Source organism: Syzygium oleosum, unplaced genomic scaffold (genome assembly GCF_021117445.2).
Source record: "Syzygium oleosum isolate NSW1041296 unplaced genomic scaffold, Sole_v2.1 Sole_v2.20, whole genome shotgun sequence".
NCBI classification, from domain to species: Eukaryota; Viridiplantae; Streptophyta; class Magnoliopsida; order Myrtales; family Myrtaceae; genus Syzygium; species Syzygium oleosum.
In genome coordinates this window covers 4,506,787-4,524,430 of record NW_026607504.1, presented here as the reverse complement: position 1 = coordinate 4,524,430, position 17,644 = coordinate 4,506,787, and the positions used below count along the sequence as shown (strand labels likewise).

The window sequence follows — 17,644 nt, the reverse complement described above, 5'->3', positions numbered from 1 at the left end:
CCCAATGGACTGTATTTACAATGTATGCCATTCTCTAAGATGACGTAAATAAGAAATGAAGAATGGACCCTTATGAGTGATTAAACACTTGATTTGAATGCGATAAGTCAACTTCAAATGATGACGCCTCTCATCTAGAGGTACCTTAATTGCCATGTCTGATATTCTATGAATAAATCTTATCCAATACACGTAAATAGGACAAAAGTTGGCTTCAAGAACGATGGATTACAAATGTCATGTCAATTGTCACTAGTTGGCTGTGACAAGGTCAAATAAGTGCATACCTCGTGGATGGTTAACGTGTGACAATATTTTATTACGTTAAAGGTCCATTGATTTCTTGAAAAATAAATAATTTAAAAAATAATTTTTTAAAGATAATTACTTCCTACAAAAATGAATTGACAAAAAACATTTTTATCATCTATATGCAAATGAAAATATTTTTTGTCGAACAAAACCAGCCTAAATAACGTGCGGTTCGCATGGAAACACAATTCTACCAAATAGTGAACACTAACATTGCAAATTCCGTCGTGGTGGTGGGTCCTGCGCTAGCGTCACCCCGGGTTTACCTCTCCGGCTGTCGGCCGTGCGGGGGGTTCCCGGGTTACCAAAAAAAAAAAAAAACATTGCAAATTCCTAGTCCCAGAAGCATAGTAGACTCAGCCTTTGCCATGCACTACAACTATGCGAAGTGGAACGGGAGTAACAAGGCGGGAGAGAGAGCATCGGAGGATTTACCTTCGAGGTGGAGACCATCACAGCCAGAGACGCTGAAGATTAACATCGATGGACCACATCTCTTGAGGTCTACGGAAAGTGCTTTTGCTTTTGTGTGTCGCGATTCTGAAGAGAGATTGATTGAAGGAGTTGTGCAACCAATCCGAGTGTCCTCCGCCCTTCACTCTGAAACCCTTGTTTGTCTCCACGCTCTTCGACACTTTGCTAGCCGATCTAGACAGAAATTTGTGCTAGAAACTGATAGCTCCACCTTGATAAGCTTCTTACAAGATTCCTCTCTCTGCTCGCGGGACGTTGAGCCTCTTATCACAGAATGTTTAGGCTTCATGGCCCTTTTTGAGAGTCTCGAGTTAGCCTACTGTCCTCGAGATTTAAATAGGTTAGTAGATTGGGTTGTCAATGTTTCAAGAGTTTAGGCCCTTTCATGTTATTGGGTTTCTTACTCACCACCCCCTCTATGGAAGATTCTGTGTTTTGATGCCTCTTATTCTACGGGGTTAATTGTTAAATGAAATAATAAGCCTCTGTTATGTTCAAAAAATAAAAAAAAACATCGCGAATTATAAAACGATGGCCAAAGAAGACCATTCCGCAAATTTGTAGAAAAATTTGTCAGGTTGGACAGTGGATCCAAAGTCGGACCGGTACTCGAACCGAACCGACCGGATTAGACTCCCACGGTTCGATTCGGCAGCCGTGTTTGTGAGTCGAACCGGAATCATCACAGCCGAAGGTTCTGGTAAACCGAAACTGAGCAACAGCAGAAGCCGCAGAAGGGGGAGGGAGGGAGGGTGGGAGGGAACAAACGCCAGCCAATGGCGCGTCTACTCAACGCGCCACCGTCTTCTCCGTTCCTCTCCAACCTCGCGGCCTCCCTTCGCCTGATTCCTCCTCCCTTCGCTCGCCGGTCGCTTCAATTCAAGGTGAGAAGCGGGGACGACGACCTTCGCCTCCACGTATTCTCGCCAGTTTCAATTGCTGTTCTCTTTTTTAGGTTGGAGCTCAGAGCTGTTCGTGGTTCAGGTGAAGTCCTCGTCGTCCGGAGAGAGCCGGGAGCCGCAACCGGAGGCCGGAGCGTCGTCGCTGCCGTCTTCTGCTACCGCCGATGCCGATGCGGATGCGGATGCAGATGCTGGTGCTGCTTCATCGTCGTCGAGCGGCTTGACTTACAAGCTGTGCGCGGGGATTGGGGGCGCAGGGTTCTGCGAGACTGCGTACTTGACGTATCTGAAGCTCACGAACTCAGACGCGTTTTGCCCCATCGGCGGCGGCAGCTGCGGCGACGTGCTCAACAGTGATTATGCTTCGGTTTTTGGTATTCTGCTCAGTCTCCACTTTTTGATCTGTGTAGTAACGATCTACTGCTGAATTTATCAATAGCCTATGTTTTTTTCCTTAATTTTCTTGCAATGAAGTGCGGTAGATTTCCAGAAACTTATGTGACTTTAGTGTCCAAAGTGTGAACCATAGAGAAAACCCTTTTCCCAATTGCTTTGCTTTGCTTGCTTGTCGATTTTAGCGGGAAATTTGAGAGAAGGGAGCACTAGATGAATCTCTTCGCTGTTTAGCATATGCTTTTGCTGCTTAGGCTTCATGATCATTTTGCAATGTGAAGTTGAAGCACTCTTACATCTATCACTTCTTCGACTTGATATGTGCTGGCTTTTGGCATGTGGGAACGGGATTTAACTTTCGCATTGATGCCCCCGACTGGGTTTGCTGGCGCTATGATTTAGTTATTGAATTAGATAAAATCTGACTGCATCCGTTCTCGTGCATTCAGACAAATAAATCTGCATACCAGGAATGCATCTAAATCGTCTCGTGGAATTGTATGGAAAGCAGATTGTGATCATGATATATTCGCCTTGACAGGCATTCCTCTTCCGTTGATTGGAATGATCGCATATGGAACTGTCGCTGCTCTTGGTTTGAGGTTGAGCGGAAAAGATTTGCCTTTTGGACTTGGGGAATCTAATGGCCGTTTGGTTTTACTTGGGATCACAACATCCATGGCAACTGCTAGTGCATACTTCTTGTACCTTTTAAGCACAAAATTCTCTGGAGCATCGTGCTCTTACTGTCTATTGTCGGCTTTCTTGTCATTCAGTCTAGTCTTCATCACCATAAAGGTGTGCTCACTGTATTTCCTATTTTCTTTCATGTACCACCGATTAAGTTGATGGTTCATGGAATAAGACCAAATGATTCTGTCAATCGCCTACTCAGGATTTTGGGTTTGAGGAGATACAAAAGACGATGGTACTACAGCTGTGCATGGCGAGCTTGGTGGTAATTACGCTGAGCACTGCATATAGCACTTCTCAATCAATCCCTTCAAGGTAACCACACATCGTCCATTAGTCTCCAGTCCATCTGCTTCGTAGATACGATTTTTTTGGCTAAATTGAATGGAGCATTATTTACTCCATTGATTGTTGAGATATATTATGCTTCTTGGAAGGAGTTAAGCTTCGCTTGTGAATTTCTTCTGGAATAACCACCACATATTTTTTGAAATTAGAAGTCGCATTTACCAAATTGGTACTGGAAGGCATGCATGCGCCTGATGCTACTTTTTCTTCTTTTCTCTATTTGAGCAGCCTTGCGGGGACGGAAATACCATTTTTTGCAACCGAGGTTACAACACCATCGAGCACTTTTGCTGTTTCTCTTGCAAGGCATTTGCACTCTATAGGTGCAAAAATGTACGGTGCTTTTTGGTGCTCTCACTGTTTGGAACAAAAGCAGGTAATTGGTCCTCTTCAGTATCCATTCAATCTGTCTTATCCTATGGTACCGTGGTGTGGTCATTAGAGAAACTTGAGTGCACATCTTCTTTAAATTGATCTCACTCAGTATGTGTGAAGTTTGGAATCTAGGTAAGAACTATACTTTTTGCAATTTATAGAAGAGGATTTACTTTACAGAAATATGTTCTGTCTAATTGTCAGTGATTGGAGCATAGAGAAGTAGAAGAGAGGAGCTTCTTCTTGTTTGTTAGTGAACATGTGGTTGACCAACTATGAATTTAGTCATAGCCGACATAATGTTAATGAAATTTTCAGTGAAGCAAGCTTTACTCATTAACAATTTGCATTCAGATGTTTGGACGTGAGGCAGCAAAGATATTGGACTATGTGGAATGCTTTCCTGATGGATACAAGAAAGGAACTAAAATAGCCAAGCAATGTGCTGATGTTGGAATAGAAGGCTTCCCTACATGGCTGATAAATGGCGAGGTATGGGGATTTCGTCATTTCAGGTTTTCTGGCTTGTCCTAGAGAGAGAATGGCTTTGTTCCTAGTCAAAAACTGTTTCCAGTCTGCTTTAACTCAATTACAAAATGCTGAAAGGGGCCAAGATTGCTTTCTTTTATCTTGCTGCAAAGCAATTGGAGTCGATGCTTCTCGTCTGGGGAAAAAAATGAGTTCTCACCGAAGCGCATTCATTGCAGGTTTTGAGTGGAGAACAAGAATTGTCAGAGCTTGCCCGGGCGTCTGGATTTGAATCTAACGAGCTTAGTGGACTTAGTTAGATGCTTCATCGCTGTGATCTGCATAACTTCTATTTTCCAAGCCGTTCAAGTACGACACTGGCACACATTACACATAGTCTGAAATGGGACTTACTCTTTTACTCGTTGCTTTACAAATCATTGAGCACCAGAGAAGCCCTTTTCTTTTTTCTTTTTCTTTTTCGGATTGGGGATAGGGTTATGGGGAAATTGTAACGATTATCTCGAAATATCTGTCGGCACTTTAGATTACTAATGTATCTATCTTTTTCTGTACATATTGGTGCGATGTCTCATGAGAGAATTGTATATTGTTCGTCCATTGATATGTTTTGATGCAACATACCGCGTGGATAAATAATTATATATTTGGACAATAAGATAGCAATCCTACAAACCAAGGTCCCAGAATTACAATTCTAATATGTAAGAACATCCTATGTCAAAACTACAATTGACAAAATTATCACCTCATATTGCAAATATATCTGAAATTTGACAAATTTATTATCTCATACCAATTTTTCTAAAACAAAAAGCAGGCTCAAAAGCCATTAATCTTGGAACTAGAAATTGTAGGGCTTTACCCCATGGGGAGCCCTTCCAGAAATTCTCGATGGCCTGAGCTCAAACTCAGGCCAAAGAGGGGGTTTGGAAATAGTTTTCAACCAGCAATAGACGCGCCTCGGTTAGTACCTCACTAGCTGCGTCATTGCCCCAAGCGCAAAGATGCTTAACCAATGAGAAAGTCACTGCTTTTGTATACCCAATTAGCCTTTGCTTGTTCCTACTAGTCAATGTGGGAGGCTCCTTCTTAGCTTCTCGTTAGCGCTAAGGCTCACGCACCAAGTCATCACGACTCTATACTCCTCTCTTCAGACATTTCTCTCCTACTAACTCGACAACACCGACAAATCTTCATATATCGTTGTGTTGGCACAGGATTGAAAAACAATCACAGCTATGCAAAAGATGAAAGTCAAGGTGAGGCACAACCTTATAAAAATTGAATGTCCACGATGCTCGAAAGTATATGCACATGATGAAGAAGATTTTTGACACAGTCCACTGCGACATAACTAGAAAATCTATTCTGCTTCCACATATGTACTCGGAATTGACTAGGTTGAGGTTGAAAGGCTGATAACAAGACATGGCATGGCGGGAGCATGGAGTAAGTGGGCAAACTACTACATTTGACAAAAGAAAGAGAACTGTCAGCAGATCTAATTATTATGGACTCGTATTGTATCATGGTTGCATGAGAACCCTCCCTTAGAGAAGTGTAAAGGATAGGTTCTGAACATGATTATCCACTCATACAAAACAAACATGCCTAGTGATGCATGGATTAGCGAGGATATTGTCCGAACTAGTGGACTGTTAATGGTCCGCAAAGGAGCAATGGTAGCCCCAAAATAGACAAGGGCCTTCTTTGATTTCCATACACTACAGGCCATATTTGCACATCTAAACGATGAGGCTGTGTTTAGTTGAGGCTTAAGACCAGATGTGATTTATTGTGCTAGGCATTGGAGGAAAGATTTCTCGACAGGGCTGGCCAAAACAATACATCTGTAGAGGATTATCCCTCCTATCCGGGTTCTTGGGATAACGGGATTTGGGGTTTGAGGGTGTTCCTGGCCTTAGGAATTTCTTCCCAATCAACCTTACTCTCAACACATACAAGAATTCTCTAGAGAGAGAAACAGAGATAAAGAAGCTCTGAACTTGGGATTGTATTTCTAAGGGATAATTGTCCAAAAAGTCATAAATCTATTGTACGGCGGCCAATTCAGTCTTCAACCTTTCGATTATGCCAATTTAGTCCTAAATCTATTGTATGGTAGCCAATTTATTCTTAGACCTTTCGAATGTGCCATTGGCAAATTATTAAAAGATTTAGGGCTAAATTGGAAAATCGTCAAAAGCTTTAAAACTACATTGACAAATTAGGATTAAATTGGCACAATTGAAAAGTTTATGACTGAATTGGCCATCTTACAATAGATTTAGGACTTTTTGGACAATTTTTCCTGTCACATGCACGATTTTTTGGCTAAATTGAATGGAGCATTAATTTAATGTCAATTCACTCCACTGATTGTTGAGATGCATTATGTTTCTTGGAAGGAATTGCAATAGAAAAGCTTCGCTTGTATATTTCTTTTGTAATAACCACCATCAATCTCTTTTCAATTTTAGGACACATTTACCTAATTTGTAATTTAGGACACTTTTGCTGTCTCTCTTGCATCCTCTTGCATGGCATTTGCACTCTAAAGATGCAAAATTGAATGCTGCTTTCGGTGCTCTCACAGTTTGGAACAAACGAAGGTCCGAGAATTGCAATTCTGATCTGTAAGAACAACCTCTACAAATCTTCTGATATCACATATAAATATCAGCCCAAGATCAAGCTTTGAACTAAAATTTGTAGGGCTTTACCCCCATAGGGAGCCCTTCCAGAAATTCTCGATGGCCTGAGCTCAAACTCAGGCCAAAGAGGGGGTTTGGAAATAGTTTTCAACCAGCAATAGACGCGCCTCGGTTAGTACCTCACTAGCTGCGTCATTGCCCCAAGCGCAAAGATACTTTGCCGTTGACGAAAACCTTGCTCTTGTACAACTGATTAGACATTTCCTTGTTCCTACGTGTCTGATGTGGGACAATTTACATGCCACTTCCTACCCAGACTTCTTACTGGCTGCTGAGGCTGACCACAAAGTCATCACCCACTCCCTGCACTCCTCTCTCTCTTCAGACATTTTCCTGCTACTAACTTGACAGCACCGCTAAATCTTCACACGGTTGTGTTGGCACCATCAGGACCAAAAAACCAATCGAAGCTATGGAAAAGATGAAAGTCAAACGTGAGGCGCTGCCTCTAGAAAATCCAATGTTCACGATGCTCGAAAGCATATGCACGAGATGAAGAAGATTTTCGACACAGTCCGCTATGCCATAACCAGAAAATCTCCGCCCGATTCTGCTTTCACGTGTGTGCCTGGAACTGACCAGGATGAGGTCGACAAAGACGGTAACGGTACATGGCATGACGGGAGCAGAGAGTAGTTGGGCAAACTCAGGCAGACTGCACTGTCCCTTCAAAACTCAGCTTAAATGACAAAAGAAAGAGAACCCATCTGATTATAATGGACACGGTATTGGATCATGGTTGCATGAGAACTCTCCTGTAGAGAAGTGCAAGAGATACAGAGGCAACAACTATCATTTCAGCATATATCCTGCAACAGGCTCTATCCACGAGCATCGCCATTAAACATGATTATCCATCAACTCATTCATCAAGATAACACGGCATTCTATCAGAAGGCAAAACAAACATGTGAGCGCGCGCAAACACACACATTCACACTCAACAGTGATCCATGCGCAATGGTACATGCTCATGCGCTCACGAGCACACAAGTATGTGATCATCAAGGTTGTATGCAGGTGCAAGTTTGAAAAGAATAAAACTCATTCGTCTCTCTCTCTCTCTTCAACTAAGCTATTACAGACCACTTCTCATTGTACCTCATCCAAATCACGAAGCTCTCCTCTGAATTAACTAGAATAGCGGCTCCTCGAGCGAGGAAGGACTTAGGTCGAACCCATTTGGGGTGATCCAAGCTGGGGGCGGCCACAGGATCCTCAAGTGATCAGGCGAATATGATGCCCTCTTGATGCTGCCATCCTCCATATTGAAGACTTGAACTTTTCCCCCTCGAGTCGCGTTAATCTCAGTGAAATATATGCAGTTCCCCTTGCATCCTCCGAATCCTTTCACCGACACCGAGAAGCAACTGTGATCGCCCAGAAAGAGAGCAACATCACCGAGATTCCTTATCTCATCCCATTTTCCCCATTCTTGATTCAGCCGATAAACCTTAAAACCAGCAGCCTCTCTCACAGCGCCTGCCCGAATCCTACCGAATGTACTAAACTCATTGCAATATCGATCCACCACGTAGAGATCTCCACCCGACTCCACCAGATGCTTCCAGTCCCCGCCATTGCCGTTACCGCAAACAGGAGGTGAGAACTGCACCATCTTAAAAGAAGGATTGATCCATGACACGGTGCCGAACCTATCAACAACATAAAACTGCCCTTTGTAAGCAATGAGATCGTCGTATGGGCTATTCGGATTGTCCATCGCATTCCAATCCTCGTCCCCATGTTTCCAACACTTCAATCTCCCTCTCCCGAAAATCCCGACGACCGAAGTCTCCTCTAGAGCAGCCCATGGAGAATCCGGAAGCATGATCACCTTCCTTGCGGCCCCAGGATAACACGCTCCTTTCTCGCCTATGAGATAACGTTCTACAAAAATCTCAGTGACCCTATAATCCATAGTACACAAAACCTCAGGAAAGGTCCCACCTTTGAACAAGATGGGTCGGCTCGAGAGCAGATTGGAGAGCTGAACCCGGCCTCGACCACTTAGGTCCTTATCTTCTGTGATCTTGATCAACCAACCCTCACGAGACGGAGGACACTGCGAGTCCTTCGGAGATGTTGGTGGCAGCTCGAGAAGATAGACCGTGCACTGATTGATCAAGGTCCCTCCAATTCTGAGCTTGGACTCTGAGACTGGAGGTACGGAGGAACGCCACGGTGAGCAGACGCTGCGAAATTGATCGATGTCCACGCGGGTGTCGAGCTTTTTCCCAATCATCGACCACAACTCCATTGGGAGTTCCGACCACGGGACTGATCTCTCCATCTCCAGACGCTTTGGTGATCGCATTGAGACGCGAGGGCAAATGAGTTTGAGATTTTGATTGCAAGACGGCAACCCGTTTGCCACCCCAATTAAATAGGTCCGTGCTTTTCAATTGTAACGACATTTTCCCCGCAAATTTTCAGACAAAGTAGCTAGACAGCAATGTTGTTTTTTTTCCTCTGCATTTCGTTATTCATGTGATTTGACCACGTAACTTTTTTTTTCATTCGCAATCGGAGTCCTGTCAGCCACCTATTTGACTTCAGAGTGGTGATGCCACTCCACACTCTTTGGAACCTTTAATACATTTGGTTTGACCGAGAGCGAAACGCAATACAAGGATGGAAAATTAAGCGAAAATATAGCTTCGCCACCGCAATATGTATATAACACAAGAATATCCTTAATGAAGAAATCCAATTGAGAAAACCAAATGATCTTTCACATATGCTCGACGAACAAAGATGGAAAAAGATCATAGCTAACCTTATCATTAGTGAGAAGTTGATGACGAGAACACCTAATCTAGCTTTCTGCGTCCAAAGAGCAAAATCAACATTAAGTAATCTGCAATTTCGGCTTAAGGCAGAGGTTACCATCTATGGCATATCCAAATCCTACAGTACCGATTGGACAAGACAGACCTTATCATTTATAGCATATCTAAATCCCGATTGGACATCCCCATTTAATAGGAGATGTTAAAATGCACGTGTAAGTAAAATTGATGTGGTATATAGTAGTTTATCTATGCTAAGTTAGAGCACTGGTTCGGGAACATATTTTGGAATCGGAAATGTTTGGGCAAAAGCACATACGATTAGCGGCATCTTCGTGGACACATCACCAACTCAAATGTCAAATTGCTGTCTTCATGTTTGTCCAACATGTAATTTAAGAACATATCAATGGACCGAACAATGTGCAATTCTCTCGTGGAGACATTGCATTAAATCTGTACAGAAAACGATAGGGACATTAATAATCTAAAATGACAATTGATACTCGAACGGTTTTGGAAAATGGAAGTTATGCAGATCACTGTGATGAAGCATCTCAACTAAGTCCACTAAGCTTGTTAGATTCGAATCCAGACGCCCGGGTGAGCTCCGACAATTCTTGCTCTCCGCTCAAAACTTGCCGAATGCGCTTCGGCGAGAAATCTTTTTTTACCCAGAAGAGAAGCATCAACTCCCAATGCTTTGCAACAAATTAAAAGAAGGTAATTTTGGCCCCTTTCGGCATTTTATCATTGATGGATCATGCCATCATCAACTATAACAGAAACAAAAGCAATGCCCAGAAATGCTGGTGAGTATCTGAATTAAAGCAGACTAAGAACAAAGCCATTCTCTCTCTAGGACAAGCCAAAACACCTGAAATGAGGAAATCCCCATACCTCACCATTTATCAGCCATGTAGGGAAGCCTTCTATACCAACATCAGCACATTGCTTGGGGCAAAAGTACACCACAAGTACCATAATTTATGTACGACGATCACTTTGGTGCCGTTACTTTTTTTCGAATCATTTTGGTGCCAAGTCGGAGGAAAAGAGATCACTTTAGTGCCAATTTGGCCGGAAATCCGACGTGGCATTTTTTATTAATTTTTGACGCTGACGTGGCTCGCCGGAGGCTGAGTCAGCGTGTACAGTCAGCATTTTTTATTTTAAATAATTTTTTCCAGCGTGTACAGTCAGCATTTTTAATTTTAAATATTTTTTTTCTTCTTTCCTTTTTCTTTTCTTTTCTTTTTTTTCTTTTTTCCCCTCGCCGGCCGGCCACCGGCGAAGCCCGGGAAGGGCTGGGCGAGGGCGGCCTTGCCCATGGCCGGCGAGGGGCAGCCTCGCCAGATTTGGGCGAGGCGACCCTCGCCGACGACAGGCGAGGCCGGCCCTCGTCGGCCCAAGTGAGGGCTGCCCTCGCCGGATCTGGCGAGGGAAGCCCTCGCCTGGGCGGGCGAGGGTCGCCCTCGCCTGAGTCGAGCGTGGACGACCCTCGCCCGACGCGGGCAGCCTCGCCAAATCTGGGCGAGGCGACCCTCGCCGGCCCAAGCGAGGGCTGCCCTCGCCGAATCTGGCGAGGGAAGCCCTTGCCTGGGCGGGCGAGGGTCGCCCTCGCCTGAGTCGGGCGTGGGCGACCCTCGCCCGACGCCGGCGAGGGTCGCCCTCGCCCAGCCCTTCGCAGGCTTCGCCGGTGGCTGGCCGGCGAGGGGAAAAAAGAAAAAAAAGAAAAGAAAAGAAAAAGGAAAGAAGAAAAAAAAAGGAAAAAAAATATTTAAAATTAAAAATGCTGACTGTACACGCCGGAAAAATTTATTTAAAATAAAAAATGCTGACTGTACACGCTGACTCAGCCTTCGGCGAGCCACGTCAGCGTCAAAAATTAATAAAAAATGCCACGTTGGATTTCCGGCCAAATTGGCACTAAAGTGATCTCTTTTCCTCCGACTTGGCACTAAAGTGATCCGAAAAAAAGTTATGGCACCAAAGTGATCGCCGTACACAAGTTATGACACTTGTGGTGTACTTTTGCTCATTGCTTGGCTATTTTAGTTCCTTTCTTGTATCAATCACGAAAGCATTCCACATAGTCCAATGTCTTTGCTGCCTCACACCCAAACATGTTAACACGAATCTCTGTTAATGAGTAATCTTTGCTTTACCGACAATTTCATTAGCATTGTGTCGGCTATGACTAAGTTCATAGCTGGCCACTAGGGGTGTGCAAAACAGACCACCCGGTTTGATCCGGTTCCCGGGAGTGTCGGTCTAGTTCCCGATTTCTAAAAGTGGAACCGATGTTCGGGCAGTCCGGTTTCCGGTTCCAAGGGGAAACTGGACCGGACTGGACCAACCGGACCGAATCGATTACATATACTTTTTTTTATTTTTTATTTTTTCAAAAAAATTAGCAAAATATGAACTAAATCCACGTACAATGCTTTCCCCTTATCGTCGCACCACAATGAATCTTCACTCATCATCGTTTCCGTTAGTATGTTGAGATTTGTCACTCTCTCTCGTTGTGATGGGAAAAAAATAAAAAAATGACTGGTTCTATTAGACCGGACCGGACCGGTGGTGCGGTCCGGTTCTTGGTCCTAGGACCAACCGGTCCTGTCCTTGATTCCCAAAATTGGGAATCGGTCTTCCCAATCCGGTTCCCAGTTTCACCTTGGAATCGGATCGGACCGAATCGGACTGGACCGGGAACTGATCACCCCTACCGGTCACAACGGTATGTTCACTAACAAACAAAGAGAAGCTCCTGTCTTCTACTTCTCTATGTTCCAATCAAAAGTCAAACCAATAATGAGGCAGTACGTGTTTCTGTAAAGTTTATCCTCTTCTATAATTTGCAAAGACTATTAGTTCTAACCTATATTCTAAACTTCACAGATTCTATGTCAGATCAACTTGAAGAAGATGCGCACTCAGTTTCCATGGTTCCATAGGATAAGACAGATTAAATAGACACTGAAGAGGACCGATTACCTGCTTTTGTTCCAAACAGTGAGAGCACCAAAAAGCCACCATACATCTTTGCACCCATAGGGTGCAAATGCCTTTGCAAGAGAAACAGCAAAAGTGCTCGATGGCATTGTAATCTCGGTTTTGAAAAATGGTAGTTCCGTTTCGGCAAAGCTGCTCAAATAAAGAACAGAAGAGAAAGTAGCATCAGGCAAATGCATGCCCTCCAATACGAATTCGGTATAATTTGTCCTAAAATTCAAAAGAGATTGATGGTGGTTATTACAGAAGAAATATACAATCGAAGCTTTTCTATTGCAATTCCTTCCAAGAAACACAATGTATCTCAACAATCAATGGAGTGAATTGACACTAAATAATGCTCCATTCAGCTTAGCCAAAAAAATCGCATGTACGACATATTAAGCAGATGGAATGGAGACTGATAGACGATGCACGGTTACCTTCAAGGACCTGATTGAAAAACTACCACCAAGCTCACCATGCATATGTAACGGTCCAAAAGTTTTAAGGTTAAATGTTACCCAAGACAGCCGATTGAGCCTTGAAATCTTCCAAGAATCTTTCTCGAGTGCTCCAGAACCTTGTTGAGCGTAAGATAGGGAATGTACACAAGGGCATTCTAGAGTATTCATCGGAGGTAAAATGGAAAATATATTTGTATTCTAGACACTTGTCATCAATTTATACCTTTAAATTAGGTTGGAGATCAACGATTGTAATCAGAGGGGTTCTTATATAAATAAGGATCTTCTCTCCTTGTGTGGTTCAAAATATGGGGAGGTTAAAAAGATGGGGAATAATTTTCCTTGTGATGGTGCATCATGCCAGGAAATCGGAAAACCACTTCCAAATGTGGTTCATAATCATGGCTTTTACCTATTTCAAGGAATTCGGATTTGTTGTTAAGGAGTATATGATTGAAGCACTTTGAGCTTCTTCAGATTTCATTACTTCGCTGATGATGCACCGTCAGTTGCAGTTCAAAAGAGGAAACAATCATCTTTAAGGATTAGGATGCGAGATGTTCAGTTGTGGACTGCTGATGATGATCCCTCACATTTGTTGCTAAACTGATAGATGTAATTTTTATGTTTTGACGTCCCAGAAAGCTGCAAAGGAAGACCCACTGTAATACTTGCTTTCAAAATTCAGTAAAGATATTTTAGAAGCAACATGGAACTTCCCAATGCTGTTGTGACCAAAAAAAAAATGTTGTTTCGAAAAAAGTTTATAAATCCGGTTTTCAGTTTCAAATATTTTCACATGTCATTTCTTTGATTTTTCGCAAACTGTATTGGCCATGATAGGTGAGATTGACGTATCATACGAATGCAGAGTAAGAGATGCCGCAGCGTACTAATTAGGAAAGAACTTTCGTATGTTTTTAATTGCTACTGCCGGAGGCCGGCAACGGCGAGGAAAGAAGGAAAGGAAAGAAAGAAAGACCACAAACAAAGGAAACCATCACAAGACTTTTAGAAATCAAAGCAAGATGTCCAAAGCCAAATAAAAGAGTACAACACAGAAGCGATCTAATAGTAACATTGTATTGAAATCCTCGGATAGGTTTGTAACCAAGAATGAATAGTTCATGCCTCGTTGAAATACATGTCAATTGGGTTTGTGCATAAGATCGAATTGGTGGCAATAATTCATCGTGTCCTAAAAACCTCAAAATTGGTTGCTCACTAAGCATCAAATATCATATGCGCCACGCTATTGGATATGGGAATTAGTAAATGCCTTCATGCACATAAATTTTCCTTGGGAAATCCTGCCGTACAATCCCCTGCGAAAAATTCGATCTTCTACTCTCGTTTTAAATTTTTGATTTACCTTTGCTTCAGTAGATATAGTTTGATAGTTTGGATGACAAATTGAGAAAGTTCTCTTAGCTAAAGAGACAGTCGGACAAGAAAAGAAAAGAGATGATCTCTACTTTCTCTATGGATGTTCGGTAATTCGAGGTTTTGCCAGACAATTCTCCTATTTGCGCGATATCGGGTGCATTAGGTAGGGTTTTTTGTGATTGTTTTGGAGGATCATGGCATTTTTTAGGTTGTTTTCTTTCCCGGAGTTCTTAAAGTTCAAGCTGGTGCTAGACATGCTGATGCCCTGCATGAGCGCCAACAAGTATTAACTGTAAATGATTTTAGGTAAGTTTTGAACATGGTTTTGTGAAAATATAAGAGATTGCCTCGGAATTCCTTGAACTCCCGAGCGCGTCTCTTTGCATAAAAAGTAAAATGAAGATAGTACTCCCCATTTGTCGTCCAAATTTATCAAAGAACATGCTATCTACTGAAGCAAATGTAAATCAAAGATCCTAAAACGAGAGGAGAAGAGGGGAATTTTTCAGTAGGCAATTTGTTTACTCTGAGAAGGGAGCCCTCCTGGCTAGATCTAGAGATGCAAAGAGATAATTTCACGAGCTCGCTTTGGATGAAAAAAATGTGGTTAACATTCAATGCTCCGTTTCAATTACGCGAAATTTCAATAAGTTTGCTAGGGATGACTCGCTGGGGCGAACTCCGGGTCCATTATGGACCTATTGATCCCAATAGTTTGATCTAGAGCCCGCACATTGGATGGTCAAGATCACTTGACTCATGATGGACCCGATTTAGACAAAATTCCCCCCTTCCTCAGGGGGAGGCTCAAGGAGCAGATTCAGACGTCGCAACCTCCCTGGCCTTGAATCTTCGCCTCGGACCAGCAAGTTGAAGCCACCTCCGCCTCCAATGGTGACATCATCGCCTCCTCCATGCTATGTGATGTTCAGAGAGAGAGAGAGAGAGAGCGCGCCTACACTAGTTGGACAAGCTCTTAAAACAGAGTTATTTTCACGGAAACTTCGTTCGCTCTCGACATCTTATAAACTCTTTCAACTGTTTATAATTGGAAGAGATATCTAATACAAATTTTGATCCATGATACTTGCAATGAATATCGTGCGTGGAATAGAGATTACACGGCTCGAAAATGTTCCATGATATAGGCTAGTTAATTTCTCGATGGACAAATGTCTCAAATACAATTCTAAAATTTAAGAGAAAAAAAAAGGATTATTGTCAGGATTAATATAAAACAATATCTCGAGTATTAAAATATGTCGATCTTTAGCAACAAAAAAAAAATCTCGAGTTAGAATTTTGAATCAGTGTGATGTACTAGCAAACCCTTCTCCCCATCTCTGCTTTCCTTCTCAACTTCAATCAGTCCTAAAACTACGACATTATAATGATAAAATTGCACAAGTCTTGATTATCCCCTCAATTATTTTATAAATATCTATATGTATGTAATATGTATGTATGTATATAATCGTTCGTTCGTTCGTTCACGTGGACGCATCTTTCGTGCAGAAGGGGTGCACGGTATGGACGAGGATGCGCCCCCACCTTGACTCGGCCAATGACGATCAACAAGATCGCGCCGCGGAACAGGACGGCAGATCCCACCAACAGCGACCGGATCGCACTGGCCCCCAGGAACGGAAGATGCTTTCGCATATTCCTGTCTCGTCCGACATCTCCTCTCCCTCCCTCTCTCCATAATCACGTCCCTCGCACTTGTCGTCTCGCGTATGAATGCACCAGCCCGTTTCACTTACCGTTCGCCTTTGCACTGAGCTCCACTTCACGGACGAGAGAGCACACAGTTCGAGCAAAGAGAAGAAGCAAAGATGTGCGTGGTCCTGTCTCGGGCCGAGCAAGAACAGCTGATCGAGAAGCTCCAGGTCTTCAAGATCAAGGGCCGGGACAAGCGCGGCCGCAAGATCCTCCGCATCGTCGGAAAGTTCTTCCCAGGTAAAAAGATCCACCCGTCGTCTAGTTCGGGCACTTGACGAAGTCCGAGAATGTGATTGTTTCTCGTCGAACATAACGCTGGAAAACTTTGATTCATGGCATGCATCTTCAGTTGTCGCTAGACTGTTCACATCTAGATAGGAAATTGGATCTTTGCAACGATGGAAGGTCATGGTTAATTCAATCGCAAGAACTAAGGGCTACCGGAAGCTTACTGATTACGATCGGTTTCTGCGAGGCGCGAGCGAGAGATTTAACTGGTGTAATGTTGGTTGGTGTTGATCATCAGCTCGATTCCTGAGCGCCGAGGTATTGAACGAGTACCTGGAGGAGAAGATCTATCCGAGGCTGAGCAAGAAGCGATTCAGCGTGGTGTACGTGCACAGCGAAGTCCAGAGGAGCGACAACTTCCCCGGGTTCTCGGCCCTCCGGTCCATCTACGACTCGATCCCCGCCCAGATCAAGGACAACCTCGAGACCGTCCACTTCGTCCACCCCGGCCTCCAGGCCCGCCTCTTCTTCGCCACCTTCGGCCGCCTTCTCTTCACCGGCGGGTGAGTAACGAATCGGAATGCATTACGGTCGTGTCCGGTCGACGTCGAATCGGTTTCGAATCCGATCTGCATTGCGTTTTCGAATGAAACACGAACAATTTGACTGCTAAGCGAAAGACGGAAAGACAAGGGACACAGCAGCTCCTAACACGGGTTGGTTACTGTTTGTCCCGTGGCAGGTTGTACGGGAAGCTGAACTACGTGAGCCGGCTCGACCTGCTGTGGGAGCACGTGAGGAGGGGCGAGATCGAGATCCCGGAGTTCGCGCAGGAGCACGACGAGGATCTGCAGTGCCGTCCGATGATGGACTACGGCTTGGAGAGTGACCACGCTCGGGTCCACGGCGCGCCCGCCACGGATTCGACCGTGTCCATGTACTCCATGCGGTGCATCTCGTGATCGTAATCGTGTCGTGCCGTAATAAACAATGGTAGATTTCCATAAGTAATAATAACAATAGTTCAGCCGATCCCGATCCCAATCCCAATCCCGTTTCCTAAGGTTATAGGAGGAGACCAGGTCTTCTACATTTACCCCTCATCCTTATCTCCAATGTCCCTAATTATATTATATTCTATGTGACCGTTACATCGCACAACGGTGATAATGGAGTGTAATCGAGCAACCACTATTCCCCGCGTGTCATGAATTTCATTTTAATTAGTGGCTCGGTTATATTACGGTTATATTATTGTCACGTGATGCATCCGTCACGCAAATTATTTCCTCTAATAATTAAAATCAGGACTCGTATTCATTGGACGCTACCCCTCTCATTCTCCACAG

At 43.7% G+C, this 17,644-nt stretch overlaps 3 protein-coding genes and 2 non-coding genes across 7 annotated transcripts; 2 read left to right on the top strand and 3 right to left on the bottom strand.

Annotated features, from left to right (window-relative positions):
* The first annotated feature begins 1,382 nt into the window (after positions 1–1,382).
* On the top strand, positions 1,383–4,540 carry LOC115668067 (thiol-disulfide oxidoreductase LTO1-like). Of its 3 annotated transcripts, none has more exons than XM_056320705.1 (7): positions 1,466–1,670; positions 1,771–2,062; positions 2,623–2,879; positions 2,977–3,089; positions 3,351–3,498; positions 3,852–3,989; positions 4,205–4,540. In XM_056320705.1, the coding sequence occupies exons 1-7, from the start codon at positions 1,563–1,565 to the stop codon at positions 4,283–4,285; spliced, it is 1,137 nt and encodes a 378-aa protein (XP_056176680.1). In that variant the 5' UTR covers positions 1,466–1,562; the 3' UTR covers positions 4,286–4,540. The 3 variants fall into 3 exon arrangements, with proteins under 3 accessions (XP_056176681.1, XP_056176680.1, XP_056176679.1); XM_056320704.1 differs by having other exon boundaries at positions 1,468–1,670; positions 3,348–3,498; XM_056320706.1 differs by lacking the exon at positions 4,205–4,540 and having other exon boundaries at positions 1,383–1,670; positions 3,348–3,498; positions 3,816–3,917.
* Positions 4,541–4,843: 303 nt separating this feature from the next.
* On the bottom strand, positions 4,844–4,995 carry LOC115669172 (U4 spliceosomal RNA). The gene has a single exon (XR_004004309.2). It is a non-coding gene; the product is annotated as a U4 spliceosomal RNA (small nuclear RNA).
* Positions 4,996–6,704: 1,709 nt separating this feature from the next.
* Positions 6,705–6,857, bottom strand: LOC115663806 (U4 spliceosomal RNA). The gene has a single exon (XR_004003494.2). It is a non-coding gene; the product is annotated as a U4 spliceosomal RNA (small nuclear RNA).
* Positions 6,858–7,838: 981 nt separating this feature from the next.
* Positions 7,839–8,996, bottom strand: LOC115663803 (putative F-box protein At1g65770). Its single transcript, XM_030585774.2, has one exon. It carries the CDS (start codon positions 8,994–8,996, stop codon positions 7,839–7,841), a length of 1,158 nt encoding a protein of 385 aa, XP_030441634.2.
* A 7,066-nt stretch (positions 8,997–16,062) lies between these two features.
* On the top strand, positions 16,063–17,525 carry LOC115663804 (uncharacterized). The gene is made up of 3 exons (XM_030585775.2): positions 16,063–16,304; positions 16,594–16,858; positions 17,038–17,525. Exons 1-3 carry the CDS (start codon positions 16,181–16,183, stop codon positions 17,255–17,257), a joined length of 609 nt encoding a protein of 202 aa, XP_030441635.1. The 5' UTR covers positions 16,063–16,180; the 3' UTR covers positions 17,258–17,525.
* Positions 17,526–17,644: the final 119 nt, after the last annotated feature.

Excerpts from the sequence above, each read along its gene's own strand:
- LOC115668067 (XM_056320704.1), top strand. The coding sequence starts at position 1,563 with ATGGCGCGTCTACTCAACGCGCCACCGTCTTCTCCGTTCCTCTCCAAC. Across the intron at positions 1,671-1,770 it reads GCCGGTCGCTTCAATTCAAG|GTGAAGTCCTCGTCGTCCGG; the intron begins GTGAGAAGCGGG and ends TTCGTGGTTCAG. Across the intron at positions 2,063-2,622 it reads TGATTATGCTTCGGTTTTTG|GCATTCCTCTTCCGTTGATT; the intron begins GTATTCTGCTCA and ends TCGCCTTGACAG.
- LOC115663803 (XM_030585774.2), bottom strand. The coding sequence starts at position 8,996 with ATGGAGAGATCAGTCCCGTGGTCGGAACTCCCAATGGAGTTGTGGTCG.
- LOC115663804 (XM_030585775.2), top strand. The coding sequence starts at position 16,181 with ATGTGCGTGGTCCTGTCTCGGGCCGAGCAAGAACAGCTGATCGAGAAG. Across the intron at positions 16,305-16,593 it reads CGTCGGAAAGTTCTTCCCAG|CTCGATTCCTGAGCGCCGAG; the intron begins GTAAAAAGATCC and ends GTTGATCATCAG. Across the intron at positions 16,859-17,037 it reads CGCCTTCTCTTCACCGGCGG|GTTGTACGGGAAGCTGAACT; the intron begins GTGAGTAACGAA and ends GTCCCGTGGCAG.